We start from the raw sequence: 19,514 nt of genomic DNA, 5'->3' as shown, positions 1-19,514 counted from the left end.
GCTCGTCACCCATGTGAGTGAGTGAGTCAGGCGAGGGAACCTTTTTTTTTAGTCTATCAATGATTCATGTCTATGTTATTAAAGTACACGTAAGAAATACAAGATAAATAAATAAAGGAACAGCTTCAATCGATCCATTACTAGACATGTTAGAAGTGAGTTATCATGCAGATGAAGTTCACTAGCTTTGTTTTCGTGTAGTCTGGTAAGCTTATATTTTTCTTAAAGTACCCGTAAGAAATAAGCTTAGCTTAAAGGGGGGTAACCCTATTGGTTTTGGATATGGATTGTCTTTAAAATTACATAATAATATCAAATATCGCCCCCTTTATGCTGCTTTGTGAAAAAACGAGAGCATTTTCAGCGTAAATGTGAATAAATAGCCAAATTTGCAATCCAATACCTTGGTATACGTGAATTGCATTCTGTTTCTGGCAGGCAAGCAAGCAACAACAATTCCCGCTCAGTATGCATGGTATGACGAATGCTGACATGCTGTACAATGCCCGCCCGTATTGAACGGAAAATATTTGTTGTTGTTTTCGTATCGCTTCCGAGAAAAAGGAAACAAAATATATTTCCCTTGCAATATGTACATTTCAAATGAATATAAAAAGTTTGGGTTAAAATGGAGAGGAAAAAAAATCTTCCGATACGAGATTTTGAACCGGTACCTCTCGGCAACGACAGCGCTAACCGATTGAGCAATTCAGCCCACGACGTACATCGTGGATTTTTTTATAACTAAATACGGCATACCGTCTCGATGGTTCGCAATTAATTCCCTACCCAGAAATCCGAAGTAATTTTTATTTTTACAAACCGGTAGCCTGTAAAAACCGCTGTGTTTCATGATTTCTCCGGAAATACATCGACTTGGAGCGTCAAATTTCAGGATAGTAATGAGAAAAATAGTATCTATTTAAATGTGATACCAAAACCTCATCAACAATGAAAAAAATCGGGGGGATGATGCTGTCGATCGGGTTACGGACCTTTAAGCTTTCATGAGTTTAAAGTAAATTTTGATTACTTCCGTGGTCCAAGCTGTGCGCCAAGCGTAGACGAGAGTACACACAGAAGAAATAAACAATCACGCTGATTGGCTGATCAACGCACTTGACAACAAGCTGGTTGACCCATTGGTCGTTGGCGCGGCGCGTAGTACTAGCGACCTTGTCATTTCTACGCGATCGCAATTCACCAGCGCGTACCCGGACCACGGAAGTAATAAAAAATTAACTTTAGTCTACAATCATTCATGACAATCATTATGAATCAACAAAAATTGCATGCAAATGATGTACATGTATGATTACATTGTAAATGATGCATGATTGAACCATCATTACCATGCATCATTTGCATGCAAATTTGTGTACGTAAGCTTAAATTTAAGCCTTTCTAGTTTGCATTGACACATTCATTTTAAGATTTAAAGGAATATTTTGTGATCCCCAATCCACAAAAAAATCTATTCCCAAAATTTCAATTCAATGTTTCACTTGATTCCAATTATAAATGCGTTTTCAAGTATAATGCATGATCATGTATCCACTGCTCCATTCTTACTCAAGAACTCTAGCTTCGAATTTGCACACGATAGTTTATACGCATTCGATGCTAGAGTGCTTTGCTATTGTTTTTCGGTTGGACAGCGGTGCAAGTTTTTTCACCGGAGGTTTATTGATTCTGTTTAATGTTGAAATTTGGATGAAAGTTATTTCGATGAGTCAACTGTATCTTTTGAGCAAGATTTGCCTATTTTGGACAGTCTAAAATTTTGCTGAAGTGTAATTTTAACAACTTTTTTGATGCAATCGCCTGTCTTGATCGGCTTTGTTTACTTCTGAAGCTTTGGACGGTGTCATGCTTCAGTGAATCCGACTAGATTTTGAATGCAATGGTCTCTAGCCTAGAATGTGAAGCTATCAGTGAGCAAATTCTTGGCTAGACTTCTCGAGCAACTCCATTCATGTAGCATTGTAGGGCATGTAGGACACCAGTGCAGTTGGCACTATGTTGTAATTTAGTTCAGAAATTAATACAAATGTGACAATATTTTTGCTAAACAAATTAATCTGCAAGAAATTTTTTGTACAAAAAAACATTATATGTAGCCAGAGATTTCCAATAGTATAAAAATCTTAACTTTTTTAGGGAAAAGTGGGGGAGAGGATGTGGATCACGAAATTCTCTTTAATATCACTTTATTTTAGTACCGTAATCGTCAATTGTCAATTTGATAAAATAGTAGTAAATTGCTGTAAACCTTTTAACCTGTGTACTTTACTACGTATGTCACATATCGCATATTACTTGAGAAGTCTAGCCTCAAATTTGCTCACCAATGAGCTTCACATTTGAGGCTTGAGACCATTGCATTCGAAGTTCAGAAGTAAATAAACACAGCCGATCATGACAGGCAATTGCGTTAAGGGGGTACTACACCCCTGGCCAATTTTGTGACTATTTTTGCATTTTTCTCAAAAATTACAGCGCATTGGTGACAAGTAAGAAATGTATATTATAGGGGCAAGGACTACAACTACTGCACTGAAAATTCAGCAACTCAAGGCAAGTAGTTATTGATTTATTAATCAAATATTGGTTTTCCCTCATTTTTGGCTGTAACTCCACAACTGTTGTCTGTGCTGAAATAACTTTTCCAGTGCAGTAGTTGTAGTCCTTGCCCCTGTAATATACATATCTTACTTGTCACCAATACGCTTTAAATTGTGAGAAAAATGCAAAAATAGGCCCAAAATTGGACAGGGGTGTAGTACCCCCTTAAGCCAGAGATTTTCGGGTAAGTTTGTACCCGGGTACCGACACAGTTTTCATATGGGTAATCGGGTATCCGAAATTGCAACTAGATAAGACTGACTAACTGTCCTAACTGCGGTGTGTGAAGTTCTGTCAGTAAAAGCAAATTTCCCATTCCCATCTTAGATTAGCTAAAATCAGTTTATGGTTTCATGAAGTTCCAATAAAAAGAGAAATTGAATACTACTGTTTATATACTTCTACTTCTCAAACTTTTATGTGCTGTGTATCAATATAAGTTGTTACACATGTATGCTTTAGTAAACAATTTCAATGCACACGTATTGAGAAGAGCAAGGCACCTTTAGCATGGTCCACTGTCCACATCATGCTCATCCTTTTCCTTACTCAGGATATTGCCCTGACATGTATGTGATAATTTATGACTCAGCTTTATACCAATTTTTTGCTCATTTTTTACAGAATTCTCTATGTCAAGGATGGCTACACAAGAATTAGGCTTCAAATGTCGACGCTGTCGAGTTTATCTCTTTGGTGATGATAGTATATTGACTGCATCAGATGATGGTACAGCATCTTTTGTGTGGTATCTTAAGGAGGAAAGTCACCCCGACTGGATACAACATGCAATAATTGAGGTACATTTTGTATGGTGATAGTCAAATTTATTTAGACTCCAGCTGGGCCAAAATGTAAAAATAAAGCAATGCAAAGGAAAATGTGCTTGTTCCAAGATGAAGGTATGAAGCTTCATTTAAGGGGGACTTAGGGTTTACAGGTATCTCATTCATAAAGGGGGTGTTGAAATCAATATCTGGGGAGAGAGTGAAAGATGGAATTGTAGATAGAAATGAAAACAAACTGCACATGGATGAATCATGTCGTAATAATCAGAGCATTCTGATCTTATGAATTAGAATGATCATTGCATGAAATATGATTGACAAAGAAAAATTAAGATTTTTAGATTGTGTTATTACTCAGTGATCAACAAATAATGTACTGTTAAGGTATTGTTTAGGCAATTTGGATAAACCAGGTCACTGACATGTTATTGAATGGGAATGGGTGGCAGTGGCATCAAGGCAAAGGCATTGGGACACCCTTACGTTTGGTGTCTTGGGTTATTTTTTCCCTGAGAGTGAAAATGTATATAATGACCCAATCAAAATACCATTAAAGAAATCAGAGTTAACATCTGTGACATCCCATTTTACAGAGGTGATAAAGGTTTACTGAATATAAATTTGAATGGAAAATATTTGACAAATGTGTGGGGAATCCTACATTCAGTCAGCAATAGTCCTAACATGAATTTGCTAGCTGTCCCTTTTACATTCCACAATATTTCTTTGATCAACAGGCCCAGTGGACCAAAGGAAAGCTGAATTGTCCAAAGTGCCACGGTCGTCTTGGATCCTTTGATTTTATCACCCCAAACAAGACTCAATTGAGTGAAGCTGTATTCTCTTCTATTCAAATAATCAAGAATCGAGTGGATTGTGAACCAACAAAGTCCATCATTGACAGAGTACAAAAGGTAAGCAGCCAAACATGACTGATAATTACGATTGAGGAGCATCAAGTGTACATGTATGTAACCATGGAACTCATTAAGCAACAGCCTGGGTATGTTTCAATCGGATCTCCTCTTGTGTGCGCAGACGGCATCGCACCATGAGCACCCTCATGCACACAGCATCGCACCATGAACACCCTACATGCACACAATATTGTGCCATGAGCACCCTACGTGCACTCTAACTCACTGTAACCCACTTACAAACACTGCTAACTGTGCGATCATTTCCCAGAAGCTCCCAGATGCAGATCCGAGTGCCATGTAGACACTTTCCACATGGATGTTCATCCCAGAAGATGGCATTGATGTGGATTAGGCCTGGCATTTTCGGGTAATTTTGTACCCGGGTACCCGCCGCAATTTTCGGGCGGGTAACTGGGTACCAAAAAAAAAAAAAAAAAAAAAAAAAAAAAATTTTAATTTATTTTTTAAAGTTTTTATTTTTTTTTCGGTTTTAGTGTCTCTGGACCTAGACCTAAATGCCAGGATCATTCATGGTTGACCTAAAAAAAAAAAAAAAAAAAAAAAAAATTTCAAGATATTTTGTTATTTTATATGAAAATTGATAATTTGTATTCATGTCATAGTCTATTAATGATTTCAAAATGTATTGAATTTGAATGCATTTTGAAATCATTAATAGACTATGACATGAATACAAATTATCAATGTTGATATTAAAAATAACAAAATATCTTGAATTTTTTTTTTTTTTTTTTTTTTTTAGGTCAACTATGAATGATCCTAGCATTTAGGTCTAGGTCCAGGGACACTACAAAACCAAAAATTTTTTTTTTTTTGAATTTCAGTACCGGGAGGGTATTTCCTACCCGGTAATGTAATCTCGGCGGTACCCGCCCCGACCGAAAATGCCAGCCTTAATGCGGATTCAGTTCTCATGTGGAGTCACACAATGTGTCTAGGATTTTAATGGTTTTTCTAGTAAGATTATGACTATGATCTTTGGCAAATTCTTTAGGGTGCAGATTCAGTTTGTATTTTAGCATTGTCATTAATATGAAAAATGTTGAAAAATTGGGTCACAGGCTCACATAGGAAATGCTAGAAATAAGCCAAGATGTTTTTAAGGCCCATTCATACTCTTAGGTCTGAAAATCTATCATTGGGCCTGGCCCTCATCAATTGGCAATTTTTTGCAATAAAAGTGGACAATCATTCATAATTTTACCATTGTAAAATTAATGTATAATGTATTTTTCACCTTCAAATGTGGTAAATTCTAAAAATAATGCATGAATATATTATGTGAAGTCAAAACAAGCCCAGGCTAACATATCGAGGCTATTGCTATTTGAACTGTAACCCCCAGAAGGTGCAAAGGTCTGGTTTGTGTTTTCACTCAGTGTCAAATTTTGGATAGGCAGTTTTGGTAAAAATGACGGGCACTTGTCAAATCCTAGCTAAGACCCTGCACCAGATGAATCAATATCCTTTACACACACAAGGGGAAAAACCCTGGTAAATAACCAAGTCTCACAAAATCTCACTAAATGTCCATCTGCAAAGCCTGTTAATAACTAAATCTCACTAAATCTCATTAAAAAAGTGGAATGAGATTTTGTGAGATGTGGAGTGTATGTTGAAATAACATGTAATTTATTAATGCATGTTATTAACCGAATCTCACTAAATCTTATTTGTACTGATTTTAAACATGTTAACTGAATCTCACTAAATCTCACTCAAACTTTAATTCATACAAAACTAATTCTCACAAAATCTCACTACAAAAAAATGCACAAAAGTAAAGTCATAACTGAATCTCACTAAATCTCATTTTTTTTAAATCTCTCAAAAACTAAATCTCACAAAATCTCACTTTGTAAAAAATAGGTGGTATTTGGTTTTTATATATGTTGTAACAAATTAGCTGTGGTAATTAAAAATTTTAAAGCCTATCGATCTTTTCAATCTTATTTTCAAGTGTGGTGTTTTGTGGTATTTCAATCATGTACCATAATATCTTGCTGTTAAGCTGCAGCAAAAGGGGCAGAGACTGACATAATCATTAACCAATCCTAGTGGTCACTGACAACTACAAATCAACTATAGACTTCACATTTTAGTTTTAGTTTCATTATCTATTATACTATTGACCAAAACAAAAGTCATGCTCTTTGTTTTATTTATCTGTAACTCATTTTGTTAATTATTTTGGGCTCAGCATGAGAGTGTTGTGACAGGAGTACTTTAACCACAAATTTTATTTGTTTGTTATGAATAAAGGCCATTATTTTATTTTTTAGCTATTTATTTGTTTTGAATATAGCTAATAGCCCTGTATTTTATTGTCATGAACATAGGCGACATTTTGTTTGGGATCATTGAATATGTAGGACTGTAACATTGACTTAGTTTGGGGTTGAGTGTATGTAGGACCATAGCATTTTTGTTGTTGAAGTGATGGCTCAGATATTTACAATGCAAGCAGACTAGCGCTGTATAGCTTGCAAGGTGGGAAATTTCCCTATCATCATTGCCATCCCCCACCCACCCCCCCCCCCATTCAGAAACAATATTGCCGCAAGTCAAAGTAATTTGAATAGGAACATCACTATGAATTTATAGCCTAGGTTGGCTGAAAAGCCAGGCTTCACTTTTGCACAAACATTTATAATTTAGACATTCAAGATACATGTACATCGAGGCTGAAAAGCCACAGATGCAAGTATCTCATGCCGTTAGGCTGAAAAACCATAGGCATAAAGCTCCCTAAAATTGCATAAATTTATATTAGAAAAACCAAGGCTGAAAAGCCATGCAAAAATTTCATACCAAAGAAATTTGATTTCGCTGAAAAGCCAGGCAACATGTTTCTGAATTTTACAAATGGCTCAGAGTTACTCGGTGACTATATCTGGGTTTGGCATCGATCATAGACATTGGCCAAACCACTCTGTCATTCCGGTATATCTCATCCTTGCCATTTTTTTGATGATGCAAAGAAATGCTTGTTCAGCTCAAAAGCTGGAAAATATAATCTAAAAAATAAAACAGAATAGGCTGAAAAGCAACCACCCCATACTTCCATGGCCTAAAAATTAAGAATCGGCTGTGTAAAACCTACAAGCTATTTCTTTGCAATATTTTTACATATAAAATATTTTAATTTTTCACATATCCCCCTAAAATTTATAAAATATTTCATCTTTTCACATATCCCCTAATTAGAAAAAAAAAAATGTGGCTCAGACCAGTCAGTCATCGCCATTGCCAAAATTGGTCCAGTTATCAATTGGGTCTGGCATCGATCGTAACATGGGCCAAGACCCATCAAACTGGTGGGGCGGTGGGGTTAAGTAACGGGCCCGTGGAAGTAGGCGGGCCCGGTTGAAGATCCATCTGAAGCAGGTCCATCTGGGTGGGTGCACGGATCTAGTTGGCAGCATTAGGACGTCTCGCACCGTGGTAGCTGGCAAAGCATTCGGATTCTTGCTCAGACGACAGAAATGGGCCCCGCACGCCGGCATCCCCACTTGGTGACTATTGGTTTGCCACGACGTCCAGCGCAGACCCTTCCTGCCGCCTTGCAAGCGGCGCAAAGAAATGCCCCATTCCTTCTTGCCCTTCAGCAACTCCAGGCGGTGGATTGGTCCGTTGTGCGCAGGCACTGGTCTCGCCCTCATATTTTGCCGGCTGCTGTAGTGCCTTCTGGTATGGTCTTGACCGTAGGCGTAGCCGTCTATGAGGCCTTCAACGACATCGTGGATGAAGTCTTGCTGCCGCATAGCTTTCCTCCGTCCATACGAGTGACAGATGTAAGAATTCACTCTGCAGATGTCGAGCAGGAAATAGACCAGTTGCTTCCACCAGATGTTGGACTTCCGGCTGCATGTATGATATGCACGGAGCTGGTCGTTGTGGTCGACTCCACCCATGTTGGCAATGTAATCTAGCACCTGCTTCGGAGCGGCAACCTGGTGCTTCTCCTTTGGAAGGATGCCATCCAAGGAGAAGGTCCTCAGGACGAAGTCCTCTTGACGGTTTCGCCATGCTTGGTGACCAGTCGATAAGACGTGCATTGACGGCTGTCGTTCCACATGGTGTAGGACAGGTGGTGTTGTTTCCTGAAATACATTGTGCCACGACGCGTCTTTTTGAAATTTCGCATGTGCACCGCTCTGCGTCTAGAACCGTTCTTCTTGTCGCCGAGGTTAAACTGCGTTGGAAGTCCTTTTCTGGTCTTCATAATAGCGCCCGTCATATACGTCCGTCTCCGCAGCAACTTCTTTGCCAGATTAACACCTGTGTAATACGAGTCCATAAAAACATGGTGACATTTGTTAAACACTGGACGTATCAGGTCTTTACTGATTTTATAGACCGTGGTGGTATATCTGGGATGAACATTGAAGTTTGCCATGTAATGTGTGGCAGAGTCGCACAGAGCGTACACCTTGAAACCCGCACGGATTGGTTTACTTGGCATAAAGAACTTTTTGACGAATGCTTTGAAGCCCTTGTATCTAATCATGGCTTCATCAATGGCGATGTTTCTACCAAGGTTGAAATTGTCGCCACAACGCTTCAAAACCTCTTCCCAGACAGGCAGCACTTTATAAAGAGGGTGTCGCTTGGTGTGGTGGAAGTAATGTTGCTTGTCTTCAGGAGTTACCCTCGCCCAATTGTCAGCATCTTCGTCTGGATTCCTACATGTGAGAAACTTGGAGAGGCGAAGGTACCGCTTCCGGGTCATCACTATAGAGATCAGTTCGTTTCTGAGACCCCGTCTTGTAGACCAATAGTCATAAATGCTCTTGAGTGGTACGAGCCCCATCATTAGTGTGATTCCGAAGAAAGCTCTAATCTCTGCCAACGTTGTCCTTGGTTCATTGGCACTTCTGAGGGCCTGGTTGGTCCAATTGACTATTGACTGCATTATGGCCAATGGAAAAAATTTCAAAAAATGATCCATTGGGCTCATGCCTGTTGCATTGTAGGTGGGCCCATTCCCAGCTCCCTCAAATTGGCGAACCCGGTGCGGCTTGCCACGCTTCTTCCATCCATGCCGGTCGGGCACCTCGTCATGGTCGGAGTCCGAGTACGATGAGGGGTCGTCTTCTAGCGGCCATGAGTCCAAGTGCCGGATAGGTCTTTGTCGCCGGCGTTGAGGTGGCAACACCATCTCCTCATCCGAACTATCTGAACTCTCCCTCTCTTCATCTTCAAATTCAGACCCCACGTCATCTTCACCGTCATCTTCACCGTCACCTTCGCCTTCACTGCCATCTGATGGGTTGGTACTACTGTCTCCAGACCCAGATCCCTCATCACTACTACTACCTGTGTTTGATACAAAACAATAAATTTGGGGAACATTCAGTTACATATTGAAGCTACTTCAAATTTCTATGTTTTCATTCTGAATAAGTCAAACATTTTTGCTTGACAAATCCATTGAAAAAGTACTCACTACTTTAGCTTGCGCTATCGGGGCTGACGGCTTGAATACAAGTGACAAGTGAAATGCATCTATTTACTGTTTTCATTCTGAAGCTTAGAAGTTTTCCCTCAAAATGATATTTGTAAACAATTGGTTGACTTGACTGACCATCTAATTTGTTTAAAACAGTTTTTTAAAGACTTTGACTTTGACTTCAGGAGAAGGTTAAAATGTGCCAACAAATATAAAGTTTTGAGTACGGTAGTATATATATATATATATATATAGGCCTCTGGGAAATCTCATTTTTTGTCTAAGATATAAACGCTGAACCCACCATCATCACTGCCACTGGGGTCATCATCATCATCGTCATTGTCGTCATCATCATCACTGGGATCAGGTTCACTACCATCATCGTCACCGTTAGGGTCATCATTGTCAGGATCATCATCGTCATTGCCAGGTTCATTACCATCATCGTCACCATTGGGGTCATCATCGTCATCGTCATCGTCATCATCATCGACATCGTTGGGATCATTGCCAGGGTCATTACCAGGGTCATTACCACCACCATTGCCATCAGACACATCCATATCAGCACCATCATCATCTCCAGCAGCAACACCACCTGAGTGTGATAGAATAAGTAACATTAGCAAATATTCAGATTTGCCAACATATTTTACAATTTTTTTTATAATTATTACCATTTGGTATAGGCCTAATGTTACTACATGTACATACTATATTTTAAAATTCATGTCCATTCAGTTGCAAACAAAAACTTATGATTGCTAAAAAATAAAAGTTTACATTTTACAATTTGTTCATGCTTGAATCTCACAGTAGTTTACTTGGTGTAAACAGGGATGTGTAAACAACTGGATGACTGAACTTGCTAATTGGTAAACAATTGGTTCAAAGTCCAATGGTCCTAGGATCAAACTTACTTCAGATGGAAAGGGAGGGGAGTGGGGTAATAGGAAATCTTAGGCAAAATAGTTACTGGATGACTGAACTTGCTAATTGGTAAACAATTGGTTCAAAGTCCAATGGTCCTAGGATCAAACTTACTTCAGATGGAAAGGGAGGGGAGTGGGGTAATAGGAAATCTTAGGCAAAATAGTTACTGGATGACTGAACTTGCTAATTGGTAAACAATTGGTTCAAAGTCCAATGGTCCTAGGATCAAACTTACTTCAGATGGAAAGGGAGGGGGAGTGGGGTAGGAAATCTTGGGCAAAATAGTTGTTTGGTTATTAACATGTAACAAAAATATATCAATTGCACAAATATTTCCATATAGTGGTAACATTTTATGATCCTTTCATGTCTTATAGAAGATTCAAATTCAACTATTATTGTATCTGAAAATATAATCTTTTGTGTCTAAAAATTCAGTAAATGTTTTCATCTCAGTAGGCAATAAATTTTGGCCACACTCACCATCATCACTGCTGTACTTAGAGTCGTACTCATATGGATCTGATGAAGTGGATATCGCGTCCAAATATTCTTGGTCAGGTTGAGCAACATGCTTATCCTTCTTCAATGCCTCAACGTACTCATTCAGATTTAATCCTCCTCCTTGTCCTCCGTTATCACGACTACCTCCGGCTCCATCTCCTCTTCTATTACCTCCTCCACCACTAGCTTTACGTCTTCCTCTTGCCATATCCTGCATGAAAGTATCACCCTCTGCAGCTCTCAGGTCAGCCTGCAGTGATAGCAGCCTTCTCCTAGACATATCTTTGGATATTCCACTATTTTGTAGGGTGAACTTTTTCACTTCAAACACTGTTCAAACAAAACTGTTCAAACAAGACTTGGAAAAGATAGCTCTTAACCGTGTGGTCTCTCAATGAAGAAAGGGAAGAGGCACAGAATGTTGGCCTTTTTATACCCTTCTGTTGCTTGGAAAATTTGAATAATTTTCCCGCTTTTTAGTCATATGTCAAAAAAAGCGAATCAGATTGTTTAATTTTCCCGCTCTATGTTGCATAACATCATGTGACGTTTGAAATCTAAATAATTTTCCCGCTGTTTAGGCACATGACATCATCAAATTTAAATAATTTCCCCGCTGTTTAGTTAAATGACAAAAAAAGCCAATCAGATTTTTTAATTTTCCCGCTCTATGTCAACATGACGTCATGTGATGTTTAAAATCTTAATAATTTTCCCGCTTTTTAATCATATGTCAAAAAAGTGAATCGGATTGTTTAATTTTCCCGCTCCAAGTTGCATGACATCATGTGATGTTTAAAATCTAAATAATTTTCCCGCTGTTTAGGCACATGTCAAAAAAAAGCCAATCAGATTGTGTAATGTTCCCGTTTTAAGTCACATGAGATCATAAAATTTAAATAATTTTCCGCTCTAAGTCACATGATGTCATGTGATGTTTAAAATCTAAATAATTTTCCCACTGTTTAGTCACATGTCAAAACACATCAATTTTTTATTGTTAATTATGTAATATGATTATCCAAATTTGGCATATGGCGGGAAAATTGTCCAATAGAATTGCAGAATACATCATGTGACTCGAAAATGTGCATATGGCGGGAAGAAAATGCCTATATATAATGGAATGGATAGAACCAAATCATTTCAACAAAATCATTTCAACATGTCATCCTCAGACAGCGAGGAGATGGACATGGAAATGTATTCTCTTCCCCAGAGATTGCAGATCCCGGCAACAGTGCCTGCAGCCCATCCCAGCCATGTTTTCCGAAAAATACCGGAAAAGGGTATATATGGCCAGACTAGGGAACGGAGGTGTGGGTTTTGCAAATCTCTGGGCAAATATAGAGTTTCTGTACATGGTTGCGTACCATGTAGACTCTACTTATGTAGGCGACACCACAAGTCGTGGCATGAGTATTTGAGAAAGATGGAGGGTTATTAGTATTAGTTTTGTTTAGTTTCTGTTTTTGAAAAAGCTAAAAAAAAAAAATACAAAAAAGTACAAAAAAAAAAAAAAAAAAAAAAAAAAAAAAGCCACCCCCTTCAGCCTTTTGAATTTAAGAGCTTAGGATTTTAGTATCTTTGCTCTCAAGCCACGTGAGGCTGACAGTAAAAATGTTTACTCTACAATGGAGCAGTTAGATTATAATTGTCTCCCTTTAGTGGTAAACAAACATAAAATAATTGAGCTTAAGGTTTTTCATTATTACTACAAGAAAACAAACAAACAAATATATAACATGAGAAAGTCCTGCAGCTTATTTCACTGACATTACAGTACATACTTATCTATAACTAGTTGTGGCGTGGTTTAACAGCTAGACATTACAGTAGAATATCGATGACCCTAGTTGCGCTGTGGTTTATCGGCGACACATTACAGTAGAACATATATGACCCAAGTTGCGCTGTGGCTTATCAGCTAGACAATACAGTATAATATATGACCCTAGTTGAGCTGTGGCTTATCAACTAGACATTACAGTAGAACATATATGACCCCAAGTTGCGTTGTAGCTTATCAGCTAGACAATAACAGTATAATATATATGACCCTAGTTGCGCTGTGATTTATCAGCGACACATTACAGTAGAACATAGGCTATACGACCCAAGTTGTGCTGTGGCTTATCAACTAGACAATACAGTATAATATAAATGACCTAAATGTAGTTGAGCTGTGGTTTATCACCTGGACATTACGGTATAACATAATTATATGACCCATGTTGCGATGTGGCTTATCAGCTAGGCAATACAGTATAATATGATCCGAGTTATACTAGGATTATTATATAAAGGTAGTTGCACATATAATAAGAAATAAGAAAAAATGTACATTACTAAATCTCATAAAATCTCATTGTCTATACTATTGATATCTTTGATAAAACTGAATCTCACAAAATCTCACTCATTCGCTCAGTGTAGACAGCAATTGTATGTACATTACTAAATCTCATAAAATCTCATTGTCTGTACTATTGATATCTTTGATAAAACTGAATCTCACAAAATCTCACTCATTCACTAAGTGTAGACAGCAACTGTATCTCACTAAATCTCACTCCACTTTTGTACACATAAAACTGTATCTCACTAAATCTCACTGTAGCATAATGGGCAGAAAGTTGAATAATACCAAGTCTCACTAAATCTCATTAAAAAATTGCAAAGTACAGAATGCTTGATCTCACTAAATCTCACTTTTCCAAAATAATGAGAGTAAGTGAGATTCGGTTCAGTTAGGGTTAACTATCACAGGCTGTGGGTAGTTTGATTAACAGAACCATCAGACACAAACTAGTGTCTTTATCTCTAACTTAAACTAGCGGTCACCCGTCTTTTGCGATCAGGGTCTTTCGCGGTTGGTAAATTTTGTTATATTTTGTGTACATGTAAATGTTTTATTTGACGTGATTAATGGTATGAGAGGAGATTATCATTTAGAACTTAGAAGTATAATATTTAGTATCTTTTCCATATAAATCAATGGCTTGAAATTGCAATTAGATCATGATCGAAGCAAGTCTTCTTGCCACCATATCATATCCACCGTGAGAAGTCTTGCCCCTGTGGGATGCTAGCCGCTCTGCTATTTAAGATTTTTATGCATTTGTTTCTACAGTACTTTTTAGCCCATTTTGGATAAATTTGTTGTACTTTTTAGCTAATTTTTTATCATTTTCATCCAAGTTTGTCCCCCACCTTGAAATGTATCTTGCTGCCCCCGCCTCCTGCAAAAGTCCTGGCTACATCACTGAGCAGATGAACACAATTTTATTCACATCCCTCTTGGCCCCTGTGGCCTGCTGGCTGATCTGATATTTTAGATTTCTATGCATTTGTTGTACTTTTTATTTGTTAGCCCATTTTGGATAAATTTGTTGTACTCTTATAGTCCATTTGTGACAACCCCCCATGAAATTTGCCTTCCCCCCCTCTCTCTCTCCCTCTCTCTGAAAAAGTCCTGGCTACACCATTGTGCAGCTGAAACAATTTTATTCACATTTCCTTACACTCTATTTCATATAAAGTTACAACCCTGATTAATTTGTCCTTCAAAAGTTTCACTTACAAACTAATTCAATAAACAAACACTCTACTGTTGACTATAGGTTCTCCATAAAAACACAGAATACATGCTAATGTTGATAAATTAGTTGAATAAACAATAGATGTTAATTGAGTTTCTACTGTGTCATGTAATAGTTGAGACTACAGGCATACTTCTACTGTGTCATGTAATAGTTGAGACTACAGGCATAATATCCTCACACCGATGACAGGATAGAAGGCCTAATTCAGGCTATGTCAACATTATTTAGCATGCAGGTGCTCTGGTAGTGGCTTTGAAACTAATTAACATAATTTGACACCCTTAACGTAAACAAAAACAAAATTGGACGTTTTATTGGGGTGCGGACAACTTTACTTCACGCAACGCAAAAAAATCCGCTTTTCGAAATAATGCAAAACGTAGAAGTTTTTAGCCTTACCAAGTCACCAAACTCAGTAATTTATTATAGATGATAGACTTTTTTATGTTTACTATTGTTATACACAGATAAACAAAGCTGCTATTGGAATGAAAGAAGAATCTACCACTAACATTAAAAGTACTAGAACTGGTAAGATGCCTGTGCAACATGCACTCAATCAGTCTGAAGACCAACCACATGCTTTGATATCATCATATGATGAAGCTACAGCAGCAATTACAGCTGCTGATAAAAGGAACAGGTGCAAAGAGTCTAACTTATCTTGTAACATGAGTCTTGTGGAAGACACCACACACTCTAACCAATCAAATGATTGCAACAGATATCGTGTGCAAAATATGTGTGATAATGATAGGAAACTATCTGATGAAAGAACTAACCAGAACCATGAGGAAAATATGTATGTGAATGAGAGTGTTCATCAAGCAGGATCTGAAGAATGTGTTAGAGAAAATGAACAGAGTATGGCTGTTAGAAGGAGGCATTTGCCGCAATCTAGTGAATCTACATCCAATGTGCAATCAGATATTAACTATACTAATAATCAGAGCAGAACTGAACATATAATGTCATGTAATGAAACTATTGAAAGAACAAGTGAACAAAATGAAAATATGGATAGGACAAGAGATGTACAAGAAGAAAGATCAGAAATGAATAATTTGTCACAAAATATCAATGACAATACAATGGACGCAGCTACATGTACAGGCAACCCACAATTCATAGGGATGAGTTTTGATGGAGAAAGCAGTACATCATGGGAAGACTTTTTTGAGGAGATCATAGATGAGATTGAAGAAAGTAGAATGCTGTCATCTCAAGATGGAATGAATTACAATTTCCAGGAAGATGATGATCTGGACCTGTCCCAAAATCTTGTAGATTTAGGACATGATGTATCACCGAGCCGAGTACGAGCAAGGGAAAGAGCAGCGTTGAGGAGGGAAAGGAATAGGAGGAAGAAGGAGAGAAGAAAACAAAGAAGGAAAGAGAAGTGGATGGAATCTCACAATTATTACCAGGAAGACCAGGTAAGCGAGTTGTCATTATATAGAAATGTTTGAAAAAAATTTATGTTTAAAAATCATGTATTAGAAAACAAGCGGGTATCTTGTTCAATATACCCAGATAAATCCTTGTCCAACAGACAAAAATGAAACAACAAAATGTGTGGTGGGGTGTGTGGGAGCATTGTAGTGAATTTATGAAGAGTCGTACAATTTATTTTAAAATGACTCATGTAATATGATGTTAATATTCTAGTATTGATACTTTACATACAGGAGCCAGCTAACCTCTCTGGTCTTGTGGACATTCTTGGTACTGACTGGAATCGCCAAGCTCTACAAGAAGTCACTACTTGTAGCATTTGTTTAGATGTCTTCTATCAGCCACACTCATGTGTACCATGTAACCATATCTTTTGCGAACCGTGCCTTCGTCAATTGGCAAGTGTTCATCATGTGGTGGCGCCATGTCCTTTGTGTAGAACAAGTATCCAGACAGTTGTTGAGCATTTTGGTAAGTATTGTCAGTGTGCAACAAATTGGTTTCTAAGATGTATACATAATAAAGCCTCTAAGAGTGTTTCACAAGAACTTGATAATGATCTTATGTTTGATATTACAGAGCATTAAGTCCCTACTATATATATCAAACTGATGGATTTTTAGTCTTTGTAAACTAACAACAAAAATGGCATTAAATTATTGGCTCTTGAGCTGTACTAGGAATCATTATTTACATAGTTCATTCATACAAAAGTTAAAGGTTCTTTAATATACATTTGTAATGGGAGAAAAAAGAAAAGTTTGCATATTTAAGTGTTTCCGTACTGTTTTCCTAAGCCTTTTTAGAGCGTTTGATTTAAAAGGCGCCCCATGAATGTGTGCCAAAAAACACCCCCCCAGCTTGCCAAAAAATGCCTCCCCCTTTCAACTTGCCAAAAATGTCTTGCCCCCTCCCAATTTTACCCTCCCACCAGGGCTCACAATTATTGCACAGCCCACAGGATATACACATGTATATAGGTTACAGTATTTGAGAACAATGAATCAAATCAATGGAGTTTTACAGTCATAACATTGAAAAGTGTTTTTATAAAAAAAAAAAAGGCCTGTGCTTTTGGAAAACATTTGAGCACATCAAAATTTTTGTCAACCATTAGGAAAACTGATCCCCTATTGTAATAGTAAATCATGTCAAAACTTTATAACCACACATTCTGTAGTGGTTTTTTTAGGCCTTTGCTTATAATTATCTAAATATGTGTAGAAGATACCATATTAATTATAATCCTTTTGTGGTATATTCTGAAGTTTTCCCATGAGTTTAAAAATAATCTCAATGATGGTATGTTTTCATTTTATATTTTGTAGAACTCACCGCAGCCATCAAGAAACTCTTTCCAACTCAAGTTCAAAGGAGGCGGGAAGCTGAAAGACGTACACTCCACCGATCTTTTCCTCTTCCAGGGCACTCCTCGTTGAGTTCTATAACTAGACCTTGGTTCAGTATTCCCAGGTTTAGGACTAGTGACACAAATGAGCATGTGAGACAATTCACAAGCAGGGTGAATCATGTGAGGCAAAGGAGGCAAGAATTGAATAGAACATTCATTCAAGAGATATCTGGAGAGACACTTGCCACTCTCATGTTCTTTGCAGTCACTGTTGGTGTAATTGTTGCATTTTTATCATTAATGCAAGAATTTACATAAGACATTGTAGGAGCATAGGTTCTTAAACAACTCTATACAGGGTGTATCAAAATAAAGTTTACAGTTTGAAAAATGTCACTACTTAAAAAGAATGAGGTATTTGGTCAAAATAATTTAGTTGATAGCTGAATCAACACCTTGTCCTCCCACAACTGTAAAATCACTGGCATGTGACCATTAATAAGGAATCAGTGGGTATTTTTGGGATTTTTTGAGAATTTTGATCAAATACCTTAGACTTTATAATCTAGTGGAATTTTTGTAACTATATACTTTATTTTGATACACCCTGTATTTAACTCAGGGTGAATCCTATGGAAGTATCAGATTACTAGTGCTGCCATACTGACATCGGGTGGATAAAGATCCAGCAAACACAAAAATATTTCTAAAACATTACAACCGTGTTATAAATGCATTTTGGTTTTATTCTGTATTAAAACGTTTTGAATAAAACCAAAATGCATTTAACAAACATTTTAAAAATGTTGTAAAATGTTATTGTGAAATTACAAAATAGTTTGTCAACTCTATAAAGTATAAAGTAGCATGACAGAATGTTTTGCATCAGAGTTTCAAAAATGTTTTTGGAACATTATTAAAACATTTTCCTACCTTGACAATAAAATGTTTTCTGTAAAACATGTTGTGTTTGCTGGGTATATCAACATTGAACAAAATACTGTACTCCCCATTCCAGTAAAATACTGCACTAATTTTTTGGGATTAAAAAAATTACTAATTTCTTGAAAAAGAGCGAAAAACATGCATTTTCGATATGTTTTCTGACAAACGAGTCACAAAAATCACAGACTGAACAAGTCTAAGCATTCAATATCTTGAGTATGCCAAAATTTTGCTCTAATTTTCACTTTTTTGTGTTACATGTACTTGAATTAAATGGTGGGCTATAAGAATGAAACATGTCTTTTCCAAAATTGAGAATGCATAAACTGATATTAGTCTTAGTACAAGTCTTTGGGCTTGATTATCACAGCATACGAAAAACACCCTAAAAACGCATGTTTTTGGCCCTTATTTCCAAAAATTGGCTAAATATTAAAATTTGACTTTTATTGCTAGTTAGGACTAACTAAAGGATTAGGATTTAGCTATGTTTCATTTGGCAAAACAGGATAATATATTTTTATTCAAAAAAATTAGTTCTATATTTTTCTGGAAAATAGAGTACTTGATGTAATTAACAGACGTTTACCGGTTCATATGAGACCATGACTACAGGGCCTAGACTAAAATAATAAATAAAAAGTACAACTGTTATACAGCTGATCACAGAGTGTTTTAGGGTATGGGTATCAGTTGGTCAATACTTATTATCAGCAATCAGTTATGTCGACATCATGTCATTGTCGGAATTTGAATCATTCTGAATAACTTGGGAGAAATATCTTGATGACAACACTACATCTTGTACTTATTCCATGTTTTGTTTGGCCTGTACCTGTTGGGTTTTAAAGCACATCAATCCATCTAAGTCAGGGAGTATAGGCCTACAACCATGTGATGGGTCCTTTAAAG

The 19,514-nt window shown here is 37.2% G+C and overlaps 1 protein-coding gene across 1 annotated transcript; it reads left to right on the top strand.

Moving 5' to 3' along the window:
• The first annotated feature begins 58 nt into the window (after positions 1–58).
• LOC140155677 (uncharacterized) lies at positions 59–18,175 on the top strand. The gene is made up of 6 exons (XM_072178602.1): positions 59–205; positions 3,250–3,425; positions 4,151–4,327; positions 15,319–16,287; positions 16,540–16,777; positions 17,635–18,175. The coding sequence occupies exons 2-6, from the start codon at positions 3,258–3,260 to the stop codon at positions 17,973–17,975; spliced, it is 1,893 nt and encodes a 630-aa protein (XP_072034703.1). The 5' UTR covers positions 59–205; positions 3,250–3,257; the 3' UTR covers positions 17,976–18,175.
• The last annotated feature ends 1,339 nt before the right edge of the window (positions 18,176–19,514 follow it).

This window comes from Amphiura filiformis, chromosome 6 (genome assembly GCF_039555335.1).
Source record: "Amphiura filiformis chromosome 6, Afil_fr2py, whole genome shotgun sequence".
NCBI classification, from domain to species: domain Eukaryota; kingdom Metazoa; phylum Echinodermata; class Ophiuroidea; order Amphilepidida; family Amphiuridae; genus Amphiura; species Amphiura filiformis.
The sequence above is the reverse complement of the archived record's forward strand: the minus strand, read 5'-3'. Positions and strand labels throughout refer to the sequence as shown.

Excerpts from the sequence above, each read along its gene's own strand:
- LOC140155677 (XM_072178602.1), top strand. The coding sequence starts at position 3,258 with ATGTCAAGGATGGCTACACAAGAATTAGGCTTCAAATGTCGACGCTGT. Across the intron at positions 4,328-15,318 it reads TCATTGACAGAGTACAAAAG|ATAAACAAAGCTGCTATTGG; the intron begins GTAAGCAGCCAA and ends TGTTATACACAG. Across the intron at positions 16,288-16,539 it reads ATTATTACCAGGAAGACCAG|GAGCCAGCTAACCTCTCTGG; the intron begins GTAAGCGAGTTG and ends CTTTACATACAG.